Source organism: Daucus carota, chromosome 6, assembly GCF_001625215.2.
Source record: "Daucus carota subsp. sativus chromosome 6, DH1 v3.0, whole genome shotgun sequence".
Classification (NCBI taxonomy): Eukaryota; Viridiplantae; Streptophyta; class Magnoliopsida; order Apiales; family Apiaceae; genus Daucus; species Daucus carota.
Window position 1 is genome coordinate 5,909,435 of NC_030386.2, and position 19,806 is coordinate 5,929,240.

Genomic DNA, 19,806 nt, shown 5'->3' on the forward strand with positions numbered 1-19,806 from the left:
TTATAGCTTTGAACTTTACTTCCTTCTTTCTTATCTTCTCCTTGAGTCTTCATCTTGGACATCTCCTTAGCATCACCTAATATTGCCTTCATATTACTTACCCCTATTAACTCCCTAAGCGAGTTGTAGTGGACCTGGTTCATGGCCATTCTAAGACCCGCTTTATCTCCTTGTTGCACAATCTTCACAACGTTCGGGTGAACCAAATCCTTATAGGTGGATACATACTCTCTTAAATCATACTCTTGCTTCTCCATCCTTGCCTCCCGTTCATTGTCTCTTCTCCATCCTGTCTTGCGCAAATCCAGATTACTTGCTCTCTCCCACGATCCTTCATTTATGAGCACTTTATGGGTTTGACAGAGTACCTATTCATCTCCTTCCAAACATTTTCCCATTAGTTCCTGCTCAACAACCTTTCCCAGATACCCAATCCTAGCCATTGCTATATCAACCCAACGAACATCACCTTTTTGAATTGCTTCAAGTAGACCGGTATCTAGTAAAAACCAGAACTTCAGAACATTTTTTTATTATATTAATACATTTTTTTGTTTTATTATATTAATACATTTTTTTGTTTTAATGAAAAATAAATACTAAATAAAATTGATAAAATCTGAATATATTGTCATAAATACTAGAAGTCATAACTTTTTAACTGGTTGTGGTAGTATTCAAAAATAATGTGTCAAACTCTCTAAATAATATTTTTACTCCTTAACCTGAAATTTGGAGGTACTTGATTGATATTTATTGTGACTTTAATGATTGAAATGAGATCCCGATAAGATTAGTGAGCAAAGTGATATATGATCTCCACTTCAGTGACCACTTTGATATTTAACCCAACATATTTTCTTATATCTATTAACCAAAACATTGAAAATTAGGTTAGTATGATGGGTCGGTATTTGGATTTTACGCGTCTCTTTAACTTTTAATATTTTCTATACTACATTATTAATTATTAATAACGAAATATTAAAAGGTTGATCAGTTAGTTTATATATGGGTTTAAAAATCTCCTCAAATTTTAATATGTAAAAAGAAATATTTTAACATTCTCATTAAAAATATATATATGTTCGACCTAATTTTTAATTAGTCATTTGACAGACTTAACTATTAAGAATTTATTAAACTGTTAAATAAAAAATTTATTTAACCACATTTTTTAATCATAAATTTATTTTCACAACAACATTATTTAAATTTAAAATATATACGATAAAATAACAAATATTATAACTGCCCGTGCATTGTACGGGTTATAAGCTAGTTAGTATTAGTTGCGGGCACTCATTTTTCAACATTTTCAATCAGTTACAACTTATTATACAAATAAATACAATTTTTGATAGATTTTTTTTCAAAATTGCATTTGTGACTGCATATATGATCGATAACAGTTACAAATATGGTTGTAAGCTTTTGCAAAAAAAAATAATCCAAAAATAGTATTTCTGCAATGTTGTATTTAGAAACTTATATTTTTATACATTTTTTAAAATTTATAATATTTTTGCAAAAAACTTTCAGCTTTGGGTATTTATGAAAAAACCCGAAAAAGAATTACATATTAAAGTATTCCTGATAAATAACTTGTTACTTCATATATTCTTAATAACTATATTAAAGTAAGCTAATTTGTTTCCATGTAACCCAACTACGAAATCATAAGTTTCTTGAATATGAATCGGATGCAAGTGTTTAGTTAGATGATATCTAAATAGAGTTAATTATCAAGGTGGTCACTGAAGTGGGCTTAATGTATCAAGTTGGTCACTGAACTCAAAACGGTATCAAGATGGTCACTAAAGTCGTTATAAATATCAAACAAGTACCTTGAAATATGACTTCAAGCAATAAAAATATTATTTATAAAGTTATACACATTATTTTTAAATGTTACCACAACCAACTATAAGGTTATGACTTCCAGTATTTAAAATAATATATATATATATATATATATATTTTATCAAGTTTATTTATTGTTTGTATTTTATTATATAGTTATTTTCTTTGTTTTAATTAAAAATAAATAATAAATAAACTTGATAAAATCTAAATATATTATCATAAATATTAGAAGTCATAACCTTTTACTTGGTTTTGGTAACATTCCAAAATAATGTATAAAACTTTATAAATAATATTAATTCATATTTTAAGGTACTTGTTTGATATTTATGGCCATTTCAGTGACCATATTGATACCGTTTTGAGTTCAGTGACCAATTTGATACATTAGGCCCACTTCAGTGACCAACTAGATAATTAACCCTATCTAAATATGATAAGGGAACTTTAATTACCTCGAAAACCTAGTTACTTAGGTTCATCGTGGTCACTCCAAATTACATAGTTTTTTATTATAAAAATATTAATTACTTACTAAATTTAACTACGTAACTTGTAATTACATAGTGATAAACCAAATACAAATCTATACTATATTATAATAAGCCAACATAGGTATAATTTGTAATCGTACAAATTTTTGGTTTGTTTAGTTTGGTACTCTTTCGATAGAATTAGAAGTCTACAAATCTACAATATATCAAGATTGTTAAACAATTTTAAATACTAAAAACACTCTATCTTGTATTACAAGACAAAAACTTTATCATTATCCTCATTTATAATTATAAAAGCTAAATTTTCATTAGAAAATAAAATTAGTTGATTAATATAATTTAATTAAATCCAATTCATTAATCAATAATACTAAGATAATATTAAAATTTAAATTATAAATAATAAATTAAGAATTATATATTCGCCCGTGCTTCGCACGGGTTAAAGGCTAGTATCTTATTTAATTTGGAACTCTGCGATGCAACTCAGTTATAAGGAAGTTCAATTTACTGTGCAACTTGAAAGGCTTGCATATAACTACAAATATTCAAAATCATACATTTGATTTCTCTATTGCCAATTCTTTCTATTTTCCATTTTAAGATTCGCCTTCCGGTTACAACTCTACATTCCCACAAATATTGAATCTTGCGATTACATAAAACTTTATTACAATCTCTCTGCTTTCCTCGGGTATTTTCAAATCACTTTTATATATATGTGTGTGTTAAATATTTAAAGTTTCACGGGCTCTCTTACAAAAATAACCGGTTTGAACGTAAAGTTTTCAAAACTAACCGGCCTACGTTCAACTTTTCAAAACTAACCAGCCTAATTCATTAAAACTAGGGCGACCCGAACTTAAACTTCTCCCCAGTGCAGGTCGCCCTACACACGGGCGACCCCCATTGTTTTTCTCCCCTGTACAGGTCGCCCTACATACGGGCGACCCTTATTGTTTTCCAGCGTGTGCAGGCCGCCCTATACACGGGCGACCCCTGCGTAGATAGCGTGACGTGGCCTATCACGGGCGACCATGTGTGCGAGCCCTCCTCCCCTTTTTAACACCTCTCAGCCGCATAAACACATAAACACACACATTTACACACATAATTACACACAACCATTTTGAAAAAAACCACTGCAGCGAAGCGAAGGGAAAGGGGAGAAAAGGAAGGAAGAAAAGTGGGAGAAGATCGCCCGAGCTAGCATCAAGGTTGCCCACCCTAGCAACAAATTTGAAGGTTCTAGCTTATTCATCCCAAAACATTGGTGTATAAAGCCTTGATTTGTAATTTATTACTTGTTTAGTTTGTCTTGCATGTTATAATTACCGGTTATGTTCATGATTATGACTAGAGATTTGGCATTACATTTTGATTTTTGAAATAGTTAAGCATTTGTAAGATTTATGATCGAAATTAATATTCTTTTTTAGGATTTTTTAAGTTAGATATGTAGACTTAGATTATGATTTGAGATTTAATTAGTAGCCATAAAATTTAAAATTTAAAATTAAATTAAAATATTAATAACATAAAATAAAATATTAATATAATAATATATAATGATATTATATTAAAAAATCTAATATATTATTTTATTGTATTAGTAAAAGAAAATAATATTAGTGATAATTGAGAAATTAATTCGAATTATAAAAATAGTTGAAATTAAGGGAATTAAAATATAATTTAAATGAAGAGAATTAAAATATTTTTGAAATTAAGAGAATTAAAAAAAATTGGATATTCGAATTAAAAAATAAAAGCAAAATATTAAGATTATAAATGTATTCTAATTATATTATTTTAAAAAATAAATTAGGAAATTATGTGAATATTTAATATTGGATATTAAATGATTTGAAATTAAAAAGTGAGTATTATTTGAATAATATTTACAAATAAAATGAATAAAATCATAATAATATAAACAACACATCTAAAATGAGAGCTGTATTAGAAATGTAAGTTACTAATATGTGTTAATATTTTTAAATTTAAATTGTAAATGATATTTTGAAATTTGTTGGCGCAGATGGATCCTGCAGCTTATCGGCCCGGCCCGGTCAACGACAATTTGTTGACATTGCAGGACTCGCATAGGTCCACTTTTGTGTGGAACAGTAGTGAGGTAATGACCTGATGGACTGCTATTTATTAAAAGTTAACGTTTGCTTCACTATAAACTGCTGACAAGTTTCTTTATTTTTAATTGTGGCAGGCACTTCCTGATCTTAGAGTCAGGACCAACTTCGGTGAATATTGGAATGTAGTTGCTGAAATCAGGCCGCCTCAGTCGATAATGGATGCTATCAAGGACGCGGGTTTTCAGTGGGTGTTCAAGTTGGGGCAGACGCACACTTTCCACCTACCTTTCGGGGAGGCCACCATCACACTGGAGGATGTCCATCACATTCTCGGGTTACCGGCCACTGGCCGGCCATTTATTCTACATGGCTTCACCACCACACCTCGCCAGAGAAAGGACATGGTACGCGATCTTCTTGGACTGACTCCCGATGAGCAGGGTGATGTGAGGAAAAACTGCTTGAGGATCGGTTGGTTGATCAGTAACTTTGGCAACTGTGCCCGGTTGGACTCATCGGCGGAGGATTTTGATGCGCAGACTATCTTTCACATCAGGGCATACCTACTGTGTGTTATTGGATCGTTGTTTCCTGATGGCAGCGGGAACTATGTCAATCTCAACCTCCTTTGGATACTACGTGACTTGCAGAGCCTGGATGGTTATAGCTGGGGGAGTGTTGTTTTTGCATACCTTTATAGGAAGATGTGCGATTTCACCCATAAAGTCGCAACCGGCTTCATTGGCTACGCCACGTTAGTACAGGTACGCATTTACTATCTTTTTATTTATCAAGTTTTTCTTCATATATATTTTGATGTGCACATATATGTATGTACCTTCATACTAGGTGTGGATATACGAGCGGTTCCCTACATTAGCTCCCCGACACACGGCCACACCCCTGATTACCTACCCACTTGCGCTAAGGTTTGTAATATGCTACTCTTCTCGTAATCGCAATAAGTTTGTGCACATGTACTAGTTCACACGTATAATATAAACATTTTGTTGTAGGTGGATAGGGCCGGTTACCCGTACTGAGGTGCCGCACGCTCAGTGTCGTATCACCCGGTACGAGCTGGATAACATGACTGAGGCAAATTTTCGGTGGAGGCCGTATGCAGATTTAGATGACGAGCATCAGCCTGAGTATGAATTGTACTTGCGTTGGACTGCTCCTACACCTTTGATGTGCATGGCCTATGTCGAGTGGTGTTATACTGACAGGGTGACGAGGCAGTTCGGGTTCGTGCAGGACATACCCACATCCTCTCCACGTGCGAATCATAGTGACCTGCACGACATTGTCAACGAGTCCATTAACTGGGAGGGCATCAGGGAGTCTCACACTCGTCTATGGGATAGGTCCCTTGACCGAGCTCTTACATCTCCCCCACTCATGTTTGGCGAGGGTTGCACTGCGGCATACATGCCTTGGTTTCTTGCAGTGACACGTAGATACATGGTAAACCCCGCCTTTTGGATCACTGCAGAGGGTTTCCAGGGCACACAGGGCGCCACATAGGCACTGGTAAACTCCCTTGTAACTGTTCTTATAACTTCCTTTCATTATTATGCTAGCTTATTTCTATATGTTCTGTTATAACTATTCTTCATCTGATTATGTCTTCACATGGTTGTTAACTGGAGGATCAGCTTCTAGATATGGAGAGTGCCATTGACCCTGCTACCCTGGATGTTGGTCGGGCACAGAGGATTCTACAGGGGTTTTTCGGACGTTTTAGGGGTTCAAGAAACCCTCCCAGACGCAGAGGACGGCCACCCGTTACACCAGTTGAGCCGGAGCCAGGCACGTACTACACTCATGTGGGCGGTAGTAGCTCAGATAGGGGAGGCTGGTCACACCTGGTTGGCACTTCTTCTTCACCGGTTGGGGATGTAGAGGGTACTTCTAGGGCGGATGGATGGGACTCCTGGCCCAAGTCGACGGTCCCGCCATCTACATATGCAGGGGATGACTACGAGGGTGATCCACGTGGTTTTACGGTCAGATTAGAGGATGACGAGGACATGTCTGCTGAGGGTCAGCCGCAGGAGTCATACCAGTTCCAGGATGCAGATGCTTATTGTCCTGACATGTCTTTCCTGAGGGATCAGTACACCACACCTCCGCCACAGGCCCCAGTGCCGTCATTTGCTAGCCAGTCCTACATCTTCGGGGCACCCGCGTTTCCATTCGCACCGCCACCAGTGAGGTCCACTCCTACTTCTATACATATGTCCACTTTTGTTTCGTACACTGGTGAGAGTAGTCCGTGGGCGCCCCCCACCACAGCAGTAGCAGGGCAAGGATGAGCATCGACAGCAACCACCTAGAGCTACGAAGGGAAAAGGTCGGAGATGTCACACTGGAAGCCACATCTTCGGGCATAAGAAGTAGGTTTTTCCTCGTATGTAGTTTGTTTATGCTTATGTACCTGACCATGTATTCGTACGTTTTTATTTCTTGATCTGATTATGTACTCTTAGTCTAGTAGATCGGTTGTTACGTTATTATGCAGTACTTGTGCTAAACTTTATTCTTATCTCATAATTTTGCATAATGATTCAAGCATTGAAATTCATAAGGACGATAAAGGAAACCTAACATAACATAATAAATGACATAACACTAAAACACAGACACAGAGTCTTGATCTTTCTCGAAACCAATCAAATTGACTTTATTTTGACTGAACTTTACATGTATCAAATAATTGAGAAAAATAATAAAATATTTATCAACTTTATTTTAATATATGCAACTTTCAAATTTTAAAAATAATGAGTAGATAATTTGTAATGTTTAGTCAAAAATTGGTCAAATTAATTTTTTTATTTTATTTTTAAATTAATGAGTACATAATTTGTAATGTTTAGTGCTAAGATATATATATATTATTTCATTTTATTAATTATATTAATTTCACAAAACAATTAAAATTTGATTTTAAATAAAATATTAAATATATAATACAATAATATTGCATGGCGTATTGTAATACAATTATATTACAATTTTAAAAAAAAATATATAGCAGTATGGGTCGCCCGTGTGTAGGGCGACCTGTATAGGGGGGAAAAACAATGGGGGTCGCCCGTGTGTAGGGTGACCTGCACTGGGAAGAAGTTTAAACTCGGGTCACCCGAGTTTAAATGAATTAGGCTAGTTAGTTTTGAAAAGTTGAATGTAGGCTGGTTAGTTTTGAAAACTTTACGTTCAAGTTGGTTACTTTTGTAAGGGAGCCCAATGACCTCTGTTATCCAAATTAATATTTTATCTCTTTTTTTTCCTTGCAGACATTTGGTTCATAATTAAAGAATCTGGTTAGTAGAAATCAAAATCTCAAACTTATATATCGCTGTTTGGATTAGCAATCTTATGATACAGAATTAGAATCTCATCCACATCTGGTGGTTAAAAAATCATTTCTTCACACCCTCAAGATACCCATTCCCATATCTTCATTTGCATTCCCGATTCCAATTCTCATCTAACATCCAAACGCCTCCTTAAATAACCATATGTAACCATATCTCAACAAATAGGCAGGCCAGGAGTACCCATTTCTGTAACACAGCACTCAGAATGCTGCAAGCCTACACTTGCGAATTGTACATGGTATCAAAATGCACGTCCATGAAGTAGCACTTTTTTTTTTTTTTAACATTTTGAGCAACACTAGGGCTATACATAGCCTCCAAGTGCCTCTGCGTGAAACAGTCGTCAGTTACTTTATAATTCAAACAGGAATCAGGTTAGCTAGTGCTTTGTTAAACTTCAGAAGCAACAACTTTCTGTGACTAATATCCAACCAAAATGCCTACGGATGATAGCTGATCATCTCTATATCTATACTTTTGGCTTGAAAAGATCATGTCGATGAATGCTCATTTAGATATCTTATCCGCGTAATATATGCAAGTACACAAGCTAATTTAACCATCTGCAGTAGAACGCAAACCGTTTCTTGGCAGTCTCATCTGCATAAGTAGGCATAAAATAACTCATCTATCATATGATAAACATTAACTATATAAAAGTTGTAGATAATAACCTTCGATCTTGTAGTTCTCCAGCCTTCAGAGTTCTTCATTTGTGGAGAGTATGAGAATTGCTCGATTGAAGCCAGGCCAGTACTCCTATCAATTCCTGGCCTACCAGACGGTGACAAATTCTGAAATTAAACTCAGAATGTAAGTTTCTCTTATCTAATAAGACGGTAAGTAGCAAAGCAACATATGATCCTAAAACATCTAGCAAAGAAAACATATCGCTTGTGTAACTAAACACATGATACAAGTTCTACACGAACAGACAGTGATTCAATTTTAAGATCTATAATCACAAGGAACCGGTGCAAAAGAGATTTATAAACACTTTTGTTTATACATCTATTGCCATTGTTACTGTCAATTTGGAATTTACATACTTTCACTGTTTCAGTGGATGAAATTATGACAAAGAAGACGCAACGAAATTTCCTTGAAATTGTTAAATTCTCTTTCTGGACATGTATAATAAGATAGAACTTACGTTGACATTTGAACCTTCAAAATTCTTAATCTCCAAACAATCAAGATATAATAGGATCTGCATATACCACAAAATTAAGATCAATAATGTACTCATTGGTACAGATTCAGTTGTGTCAAGAATATGCCTTTACAAGTTTCTTTTCAAATACCCAAAGCTTTTCGATATTACCTTGTTGAGCAACCCAACATTTGATGGATCTGTTGCCATTACCTGTACACCAAGACAATTATTTGGATGACTACAGAAAGGGCAGAATATAGTATTAAATACACAACCATCTTCTTTGCACCAGACTCCCTGTCCACCTTCAACAGTTATTTTAAAAAGTTGCTGATCAATTGATGAAACATCGCAAATTAACATAGGTATCCGTGGTGATCCATTAATTGCTGATGGTTGCAACTTTTTTTCCCACAGAGATGCCAAGTGTACTTTTGACAACGGGGTTATTGAGCACATAACATATAAATCATTTTCAGGAAGGCCCAACGGCATTTTGCAGAGTGAACAAAAGATTTGCAATCTTCTATTAGCAATATGATCAGAAGATGCACTTGAAGAACTACAGTTCTGTAGTGTGCTTGTGTGATCAACAATAGACCTTCCACACTTACTTCCTGGGCTATTTGTTTCATAATAACGATCAATAAAGGAGTTCTCATATGCAGCTGTTGTTGTGCTTCCAGTAAAACTGTCACCGACTGGAGTTCTGGGCTCAGGAGTATCAGATCGATGGTGCACATACAATGATGACCAACCCATCGACTTTCTCCGTTTCTGAATATGAGAATTGATACTCGCATTTAATGGTGATTCTGTCTCAGGCATGACACTCTTTGCATCTGCAGACATAATTCGTTCAGGAGTGACCAACGACTTATCGGTGTTAGGCAAGTTCAAATGTGATGAATTTTCGGGCAAATCAGTAAGAGGCTGAAGTACAGTTGAGCTATCAAAACCATCTCTGAATAGAACTTTAGGAGAAGCAACAACATTACTGGCATACACCCCAGGGGTTTCCCTGACAATACATACATCATGATCATCGGGAGACGGCGCCACAGGAGGAGACTGAATACATCTGCATAAGTAATCATCTTTCTATATGAAACCGAAATATTGTGAACAATCATAAATGAAATATAATTTAAGTATTGAATTTACGTGGCAGAGTGGAGACCGGAAGTAAAACAAAAAGAATCTTGAAGCAACCTAGCACAGGATGTTAGGCCAGCCTTTAAGCAAACTCTTCTTACATGGTAACTTGTCTTAATTTTAGAGTCTGTTATTTTGGAAAGCATAACTGTTATGTGCTCGTGAGTCGTAATATAAATTAGTTGCAGCCTCATATTTAATTTCCTAAGTGCAAGTTATTTTAGTTCTTTTGCTAGTTTTGCAGCAGCTATAGCATATTCTCTAATCTATGTACTAAGTTCAAGATCCAATTTTAAGAAAATGCTCACGTTACTTTTTTTTTTTTTTACGGGGAACACAAGTAAATCAGCAAGACCATCCTACAAGACCCAACACCAGTTAAATCAAAGGCTTGCGCACTACTAGGTGAGCCCCATCAAATGTTTGCGTCTCTTGGCAATCGATTGTTCAACTTCACATCCAAACACTTCACAACCTCTAGGTAAATCCCGGGGGTTCACTATCAAGTATCAACAATATCGCAAACTCTACAACATAATATAAAACTGCATGATGTTATCGGTCAAGCCAAATCGAGTTGATATGACTGAATAAGGAACCAGCATAAGTTTCAGTGGTGCAGCTATTCAATTTCTCGTCAAGAGGACTATAAAAAGTTCAACAAATACCTGTCGTCTCCAGTATCACAGTCTAGGTTAATGACTTCTCCAGGTTGCAGTGGTGCAATTTTTACAGTTTCCAGCTTGCTACTGCACGCCACTTCCTCTATGCAACATTTAGTCTGGTTTAACTTATTTTTGTTTTCTGTGGATACTTCATGAGTACCCATTAAACCAACACTATCTATCTTAACATCAATATTTTGTAACGCCTCAGCATTCTTGCCAACCCGCTCCTGCATGAATGCCGAGTAAGGCATAATTGTTCAGGCTTCGTGCTTGCACTGAGGAATAAAATAAGGAAATAAACCAGATAAAGAGGGAGAGGGGTAGAACCTTAATATCTTTGAAAAAGGATTGCAGTCCTTCCAGAGACTGGTCAAAGTTGTCATACTGTCTTATTGATTTCCTCAACCATTTTGAAATATATGCAGTATTTCTCCCTTCAAGAAAACGCTCATCTGGTTGTAAAATTGGCCATTAAAGTCGTGAGGAACAAAATCACAAAAGTGTAAAGCAGTGAGCCAGATATACATTAACTAAAATATAGATTATATTTTAATTATTTTTCCTAAGGTATTATCAAAATTGAAAAATACATAAACATTGGTAAAAAAAACATACTCTTGGCAAAAACAACTGCAAATGATAGAAACTAAAAAAAAAACAAATCATAGTTGTTCAAATCTTGTATGCTCAAAAGATCATTGATTAATGATCAAATTAACAACATTTCACCAAGGTTGGATAAATACCAATGAATATGATCGCTCCATAGTCGAACCTATGTCGTATACAACGGCCTGCATAGAACAAAACTGTAAGTGAGAACATATAGAATACAATAACTACTTCACTATCAACTGCAAAATATACTAGAAACAGAGAAACCTTGCAAGGACATGCTTCGCTTATTGTGTGTTAGGATTATAATAGCACAAATAGATCAAGATTGTCCATGATTAAATTCAGCAAATGAATTCTATCCCGTACTGTGGTTTAGATTCCTGCCAATTATGTTCTTGTTGTGGTTGAGTTCAACTTTTGTTTTATTGACCAGACCAAATTTCATCTCTAATTTGTCAGCTTGGAATATAATCTGCATAGTAGAGTAGTTTTGACAATCATCCAATGCGAACAAAGAAAATTAATGAGACAAATCTTATCCTCTCATGCACTTTCACAATGCCAGCCGCCTGGCACTGCACAGGGACTTCCAGGTCCCTAGAAAGCTCAAAGTGTGACATAATACAAAATTGAAGATATAACCCTTTACAGGGGGATGCTGACTTGTTTTGTACCATAAAAAGGAATATTCTAGCAGGTTAGGAGCCAATAGCCTTCTTGTTCCAGCATTTGATATTAATATGTGTGGAACCAGAATGTAACACAAGAGCTAAATCATAGCCCATATTCAAAGAACCATTGACAGCAAAAAAAAAAAAAAAGGAAACGAAACTGATAGATGATAAATATATAATTTATCATGTGCAGCAGCTATGTTACCCGGACTCTCATATGTGTGTCGTACACGAGTACAGATCCAAGAGTCAGATTCATAGTTTTAGAATAATTAGGATTCGTGGACATGGATCCGGAATTATACTAGGGTACGGGGACTTGGCACTTAAGCTCCACGCAAATAAAACTTTATATAGACTGATTTATCGTACATTCATAAAAATAGTGTCTACTGCACATAAATCACATACACTAAAAATTGTAGCATAAAATCAATAGAACATAGAAATAAGTCATTCATGGATCTTGATTTCTATAAACAAGTTGAAACAAGACCTAAATTTTCATTTTGACCTGGGATTTTACAAGGTGAAGTGTCTGGTTGTAATAACTAATAAGAAGGATCCAACTCAGATCCCGTATTTACACCCATGTCATGTCTAGTGGACACGTGTATAGGCACAAAAATGGAGAGTCCGGGTAACAGAGTACAGCAGTAGGGAATCAAAACAGAGAAGAAGTATCGTAACTAAATCTTAATGTATTAAATTGGACAGGATGATAGAGTTCCAGCAAAGCATGTAAAACTGCAAAGTATAACACAAAACTATTGAAAAAAAATCTTAGAGATGCAAATATACCTGCAGCCTGATTAAGAGCTCGAAAGGCTTGTTGACAATACCACTCATTCCCACTTAGAAGGTTTTTGGATAATTTATATGTGTCGTTGAACTTTTTCTTTTGTGCAACTTGAAAGTCAAATCTGATAAAATGATAGATTTAGAGGAAGCTAATTAAACAGTAAATTACTTTTTTTGAATATGACAAGTACATATAGTCCCTCTATCGCAAAAAAATTGCACAGATTTAACTTTTAATGGTCAGAACTGTTTTAAACTAAACAAAGGTTATGACAAAACAAGACTTACATAAAAACATTGTGATCAAGTATAATGGTGCTTCCTTAATTTGTACTGATTTGGCCCAATCAGTTTTATTTTTTAGAAATTGTAAAGTTTCCATATAAAAGGAAGTGCTCACATTGACATTAAAAAAAAAAGCCAAACATAAATACCATCTGTTACAGAGGGAGTGTATGTGGATTTATGAACAAGCAACTATTATAGTTAGGAAGAAAGAAGATTACTTACACGTTTGGGAAGGGAATACCAACAATGACCTGACTTAGTTAAGATGAAACACTAAATCAATCAAAATTTATTTTTCAACAAATTGAACCAGGAACATTTGAGTAGCAATATACCTAGTAGAACTATCAGGCTCATTCACCCAGGGTTTCACCCATATATCATAAATAAAATATAGCAGGAACATATAATAAAGATGGAAATTAATTGAAATAAGCATAAAAAAATAATTATTTTGTGAAACAGTGAAACTGAGTAATCCTGTAGTGTGCATTTCATACGAGTAATGCCAGCTTCCGGCATCAGATTAACAAGAGCACGAGAAAAATGTTACCTGATATTACCAAACACGATATACTACAATGATAATAAATTTTAAATAAATTAAACAATAGGGGTGATACCTGACAAAAAAAATAAGGGTGATAAAATCCTCCACTAGTTGAGGAACATCGAACAAGCTGCCCATAATAAGCAGAAGCATGTTCGCATGACAACTTAAAATACCAATAGAAGTTAACAAATAGTGTATATGTGACATTTCGATGCATAAACTGGCCTGTGTATATAATATAAACATATATACACCGTATAACTTTTGCCTATATCTGTATATATATCAATCATGTTCAATTCAGTTACTACAAAAGGATACAACAACTCGAGCATTGTCATCTGAAAAGTCAATTCCTTCTGAGACCTGCAGGAAGCATGTTCAACTATTAGTAACTATAAATCATAAATTTTAGATTATACAAGTCAAGTGTATAGGTATATTTTGTATGTGCATCACAAACATTTTATAAAGACTTGGTCAGGGATGCAAATACAGATATTCTACTGACTAAAGTTTTTAAATGGTCGTTTTGATACATAAACATGAAAATTCAGGCTAGTACAGATTTGAAAAATAAATAGATAAAAATTTGAGCTTCTAGCATTTATCATGGCTTTTTACTTCTACTATATAGGTGTATAAAATAATAGAATGGTGACTAATTAAAAGTTGTATTTCATTAAGGTAGTATCAATAGTTCCTGGATCAACTTTTTTCAAAGAGAATGTGATGAGCAAAAGCTAAATAGGAGTTTGAATTTAAATTGACAGCGTTCAATTAAGCTTTCACAAACCAGAAACAATAAAAAAAATTGAAATAAATAAAATTAAGCGAACAAAAGCAGAAATATGTTCACTTAAAAATAAAGAAGAAAATCAACTGATTACTTAATCTATGGTATTTTTCAGCTTAAGATGCCAGATAAATAATACAGAGTAAACTATGATACCTTTCCTCGACAGACAGCAAGAAAAGCAGCACCTTTTTTTGACTTTTCAGTGATGTCTATTTCTTTGAGGTTTTTCAGGCCCATATTTTTACCCTTTCTCTTTCTCCCAACATCACGTCTACCACCTTGACAAATCGAATTATAATAACCTTTTAAAGTATCATCGAAATCATCTTGGTTTCCTCCTCTTGGCTCTACAAGCACAGAAACAAATAGCATTTTTGATATAACAACTTATAGTACACAGTGAAACAATAGCTTATAGATACAGAAAGGTAAGGCATGCATACAAATGCTTACTAAAAGAACTTAATAATGAACAATTATATTTAGTTGCACAGTTTTTAGTTAAAATTACATCATTTACTGCCACACAAAAAACGCATTCTTACCAACAAAAAGGGATTTCTGAGCATTTAGTCTAGACCATTGACCAGTTTCCTGCCAGCGACTTGAAAGTTTTTCCATCAATTTATAGCTAGGAAAAAATACCAAACAACCAGCTGGTACAATTTTACAGATTTCCTCTAATGACAAGCCAAGTGAATCCTTAACAAATGAAACAATAACAGTGAAGTTTAATCAATGTGCCATAAAGAAATTTTTCAATCATTATAAAGTCAAGAAACATCAGACTTTGCCTGATAAGCTACCTGGAAAGCATAAGAGTCTGATGTCTTGTAACTTGCATTCAGCGGATAGTTACCTGGTCCACTCGAAATGACTGCAGCCCACAACTGCAAATGAAGAAATGAAAAATTAATTAGCCGCTGAAGGAAGAGCAATAACATCGGCGCAAACTGTGGTTGTAAAGAACCATATTTGTCATATACACCTGTGAGTCAACATCTATGACATGTGGAGCTTCCAGGCAGGTACCAAATTGAACCCCAAGTTCAGAAGAAAAGGAGGACATGGGTGACAGAGTACTGTCAAATGAAACTTTATAAGTTAGACATAATCAGAGCCTGTGAAAGATATGGAAAGAAAACAATACAACAAAACTTAATCTGTTCTGTGCATATCAACGTGTGAGTGTGTATTTACAAACAACAGTACAGATGTCAAAGAAAGGTTAAACTATTTGAGGTGCCATGCATCTCCATAGAATAATAGTACTCCCTCCCGTTCCTTTTTACATGTCCATTTTAAAAAAAAAAAAAACACATACCAAGAAATAATTGATTCTATAAACTTTTTCCTTGAATACCTCTGGTTAATTTCTTGAAAATGGTGACGTGAATTCAACTAAGTTTTATATAAGTCAAGCCTTGAAATTAGAAATTATGGGGATAGATTTGAAAAACTATCATTAAATTTGCTTTGAAAGTGTAAATGGACATGTAAATAGGGACAAAATTTGTTTTGAAAATGGACATGTAAAAGGGGACGGAGGAGTACGTGATAACTAAGAAGTCAAAAAATATAAAAGCGCAGCTGTAGTATAATATCAGTCTTTACAACAGGCAACCATCACCCCAATTTTTATCCAATTTTAATCAAAATAAAGATTATTTCCTGTAGAAAAATATGCATAGGGCTAATATTATGACAGCATGATATGATTCAATCAGGCTAATACCATTCACTACAAACTTTTCATACAATTTACTAGCCTTCATTAAACTTCAAGACTGAAAGAGTCACCTAGTCAAGACACATGGGAGCAGACAAGCACTCGGACCATATACTTACCCTGAAGTTAAAATCACCGACAGAGAAAGATCAGCAATTTGCTTGAAGACAACAGCTGGATTTAAGCACCATAAACCAAATGAACATGTCCAGTCCCCAAAAGAGTTCCCTACAACCACATATAAAGATAATCAGAAAAACAGTAAATTGTAGATCAACATTATAGCTGAGCAAGTCTGTGCTCCTGTAATCAAAGCCAATCGGGGTTCATAAATCTCATTTATACAATTTTCTTTTCTTTTTTTGCAAGAGCCAAGCAGCCTGTCATAATGTATGTTTCTTAATACCTTAGTGTAACACATTAATTTACCACGATGATTATTCATAATGCAGTCAAAAGTTTGGAGCCATCTTGCACGGCGTGTTTCAGATCAGGATAAAGCACATCAAGCTGGCTCTTGAAATAGCATTCATAAATTTAAGTGTGTATTATTCAAATCGATACATATGTATTCTTCTGATTATGTAAGGCAAAATCTTGATCCTTATCAGTAAGTTAGTCTAGGAATAAAAAATTACAAATCGACTCTATCAGACACTTACCAGAATCTTTCTTGACAACATTCTGCACTACAAGCTGATAATCATGTATACGAAGTCCATCTTCAGAGTAAAAATATTTTAGTGAGGTAAACAACCCTGTCATTATCAGGAAAAAAATGGTTGCAATAAAGAAAGTTAACAGTCTAAAACTTAATTAGCAATCAGAGAGACATGATAGTTCAATACTACCTTCCAATACTGTTGCTGACATGCCACTCAAATGAGCCACGTCCTCCTCAGCATCAGAAGTAGCTTGTATTGCCTTGAAGAAGCAAACAAACAGAATAGTATTAGCTAATAGCACAATTCATGCAACCCAGAATAAAAATGACAGAACTGTTTAGTTTAAAGCTTTGAACAAAAATTAGATACCCCTGCAGCACATTGTTCCAATATTGGAAAAGACTGTTGTGATATGCTAGCTTCTTGAAGCTCTCTCAAGGCCTCTTCCCCAGTCCAACTACAAAGAAAGCATGCATTGTATATAAATGATATAGATATATTTACAGAAAGAATTAACATCTGGTCCTCTCAGGATATAAGAGGAAAGGAAAGTGCCATGATTAATAAAGAAGCATCAATGCGGAACTAGCAGCAGCACAAAATGCAATGGATAGTTGTCCTTTTTGAGTAAAATTATTTAATTAAGTAAATGAGATTGATGGAATTCCATACTATATGCTTATTAGATGATAGGTTAAATACAAGGACCAAAGTAAGAATAAAAACTTATATAATGAATTAATCAGTGAAACAATAGTGAGACTGAACGAACACCATGTGAAACATACTAATTACTAAGTAATATATCTATTATTTTTAATACAGGTATTTCTCGTACAATTTTTTTGCATATTCTGCAAGGCAAACTGCATACTGCCAAAGTTTTTTGCAGTATATCTGCTATAATGACATACTGCCTGCAGGTACAGAAGTAAATATAGAAAAGTACTCTAACATAGTTCATCGAAAGCATTCTGAAAAAGTAAACAGATTAGGCGCAATCATTAACCTTGTGCAGTGGTTCTGAAAGCCTTGCCTCGCTAAAGAATTTTTTCTTCTACGAATCCAACTTATGATGTTCTATATAAGACAAAGTGTCAGATAACAATAAACTTTGTATATGAACACTGTTTATAGTTGTAACTAGTGTAATACCTCTAATGTTTCAAACAATGGTAGGTAAGTCATTTCATCAGTGAGACTGAGTTCTGCTAGTTCATTCTGCAATTCTTTTATAAGGTATGACCACAGTAAGATATAAACAACACGGTTTAAAGTAAAAACTGAAATCAATCCTGCACTTACGAAGTAAAGCATCTTCCTCGGCATTAAAACTACCAGCATCACGAGATATGTCTTCTATGTTGCTGCAAAAATGTACAACTACGTCAACCACCATAAAGTAGAACAAAAATGGTTATAAATCTTGCTAAAGTTTACATAACTCAATCACCAATACTCATGCAACATGTTTTCATTTTATTTACGCAATTTCAATAAACTGGTCGAATAATGGTGTGTGTGTGTGTGTGTGTGTGTGTGTGCTTATTATGCTCTCCTAGTAGGAAACTCTGAGATGTTTATTAGCTCTATTATAACATATCTAAACAAGCCAATAGTGTCTATGTAACATGGTTTTGTGCCAGCTTGTTAAAGTCAGAATCTGAAGGAACATTAATTGGAAAGCAAGGAGTGTACACTGTACAACCACATACTGTGCTTCATCAAGAATAACGATTGCTCCTTCAATATCAACTTCCATTGCTCTTCTAATAACTGGATTAATGACATAATTGTATGGGCAGAATATAATTTGTGCATCATGTGCCATAGAACGTGCAGCAAAATATGAGCAACCTGAAATTTGAAATCGGCTTTTCAGTCAAACATATTAAGTCTTTGACCTTAAGTCTTGTAGATTATATAGGATGCGAGAAATAACCTTTAACAGCTTTTCCCACTTTAAGAAGGTCTTCAACATCATGGACATAATTGCAACCTCCTTTCTGAAGAGATGGATGGCCTTTTACTTTATGCATATTTCTGTGTGAAGATCAGTTAACTTCTCTTCCAGCACAAACCAAAACAGGAAAATTAGAAAGTAATATACATATAGTGATTAACTTACTTGTATTCTGGACACTTTTGTTTCTTTAGAAGAAGTTTGCTGAAAAAAAGAAAGGAAAAGGATTTACTAATACAAAGGTGAAAAAAGGTTTACATAAACTTCAAAAAATACACAAGCAAATAAACTAGTGTATCGCAAGTCAAAAAAGAACCATTGCTCGTCAATGTTATTTCCCCCACATACTTGCTGGTTTGTACAGTAATGTTTCCGTGATGCCTGAGAACAATCAACATTTTAGTTTTTTATTATAAAGGAAAAGGCCCATAAAGTAATGCTTTCATATTCGAAAAAAACAAGCTGAAAGAAAGTTCAGATATTAATACAAAACCGAGGGTTGCGTTTAGCAAAAGAAGCTACATGAATATGAATGAGAAAGTAACTAATTCTTCAGCGAAAATCCACTTTTGTGTGACTAGTTATCTATTATATTGTGTTATTTTTGGACTGATACTTCTCAGAAATGATTAAAGGTAAATGTCTGTAGTCACTGATATTGTGTAACCACATTCTGTTAAGTCCGGGACTTTATACATCCATATTATGGCAATAATATCTTCTTCTTTTTTGCTATATAGCAATAATATCTCTTTATACATGCATATTATGGCAATAATATCTTCTTTTTTTTGCTATATAGCAATAATATCTATTAATGTTAAGTACCCATAAACTCAATAGTCTGTAAACACCAATCATATGGTGGCTGTGGTGTGGCAGTCATATGCAACAC

General features: G+C 34.5%; 1 protein-coding gene across 2 annotated transcripts in view; it reads right to left on the reverse strand.

Moving 5' to 3' along the window:
- Window positions 1–7,790: 7,790 nt before the first annotated feature.
- Window positions 7,791–19,806, reverse strand: part of LOC108192998 (uncharacterized) — a 13,627-nt gene continuing 1,611 nt past the window's right edge. The window contains exons 4-28 of one of the 2 annotated variants that reach the window (XM_064079791.1): window positions 19,228–19,292; window positions 19,077–19,115; window positions 18,891–18,991; window positions 18,664–18,805; window positions 18,254–18,315; window positions 18,104–18,177; window positions 17,958–18,028; window positions 17,318–17,405; window positions 17,135–17,207; window positions 16,946–17,041; window positions 16,403–16,511; window positions 15,543–15,636; window positions 15,361–15,444; window positions 15,100–15,256; window positions 14,708–14,901; window positions 14,077–14,121; window positions 13,425–13,453; window positions 12,915–13,036; window positions 11,568–11,615; window positions 11,149–11,255; window positions 10,822–11,048; window positions 9,167–10,079; window positions 8,996–9,052; window positions 8,517–8,636; window positions 7,791–8,442 (exon numbers count right to left, since the gene is read on the reverse strand). In XM_064079791.1, coding sequence (XP_063935861.1) covers window positions 8,398–8,442; window positions 8,517–8,636; window positions 8,996–9,052; window positions 9,167–10,079; window positions 10,822–11,048; window positions 11,149–11,255; window positions 11,568–11,615; window positions 12,915–13,036; window positions 13,425–13,453; window positions 14,077–14,121; window positions 14,708–14,901; window positions 15,100–15,256; window positions 15,361–15,444; window positions 15,543–15,636; window positions 16,403–16,511; window positions 16,946–17,041; window positions 17,135–17,207; window positions 17,318–17,405; window positions 17,958–18,028; window positions 18,104–18,177; window positions 18,254–18,315; window positions 18,664–18,805; window positions 18,891–18,991; window positions 19,077–19,115; window positions 19,228–19,292 — 3,162 coding nt within the window. In that variant the 3' untranslated portion in view covers window positions 7,791–8,397. Of the gene's footprint in view, window positions 8,443–8,516; window positions 8,637–8,995; window positions 9,053–9,166; window positions 10,080–10,821; window positions 11,049–11,148; window positions 11,274–11,567; window positions 11,616–12,914; window positions 13,037–13,424; window positions 13,454–14,076; window positions 14,122–14,707; window positions 14,902–15,099; window positions 15,257–15,360; window positions 15,445–15,542; window positions 15,637–16,402; window positions 16,512–16,945; window positions 17,042–17,134; window positions 17,208–17,317; window positions 17,406–17,957; window positions 18,029–18,103; window positions 18,178–18,253; window positions 18,316–18,663; window positions 18,806–18,890; window positions 18,992–19,076; window positions 19,116–19,227; window positions 19,293–19,806 lie in introns of both variants that reach the window. The other variant, XM_017359555.2, reaches the window with a different exon arrangement.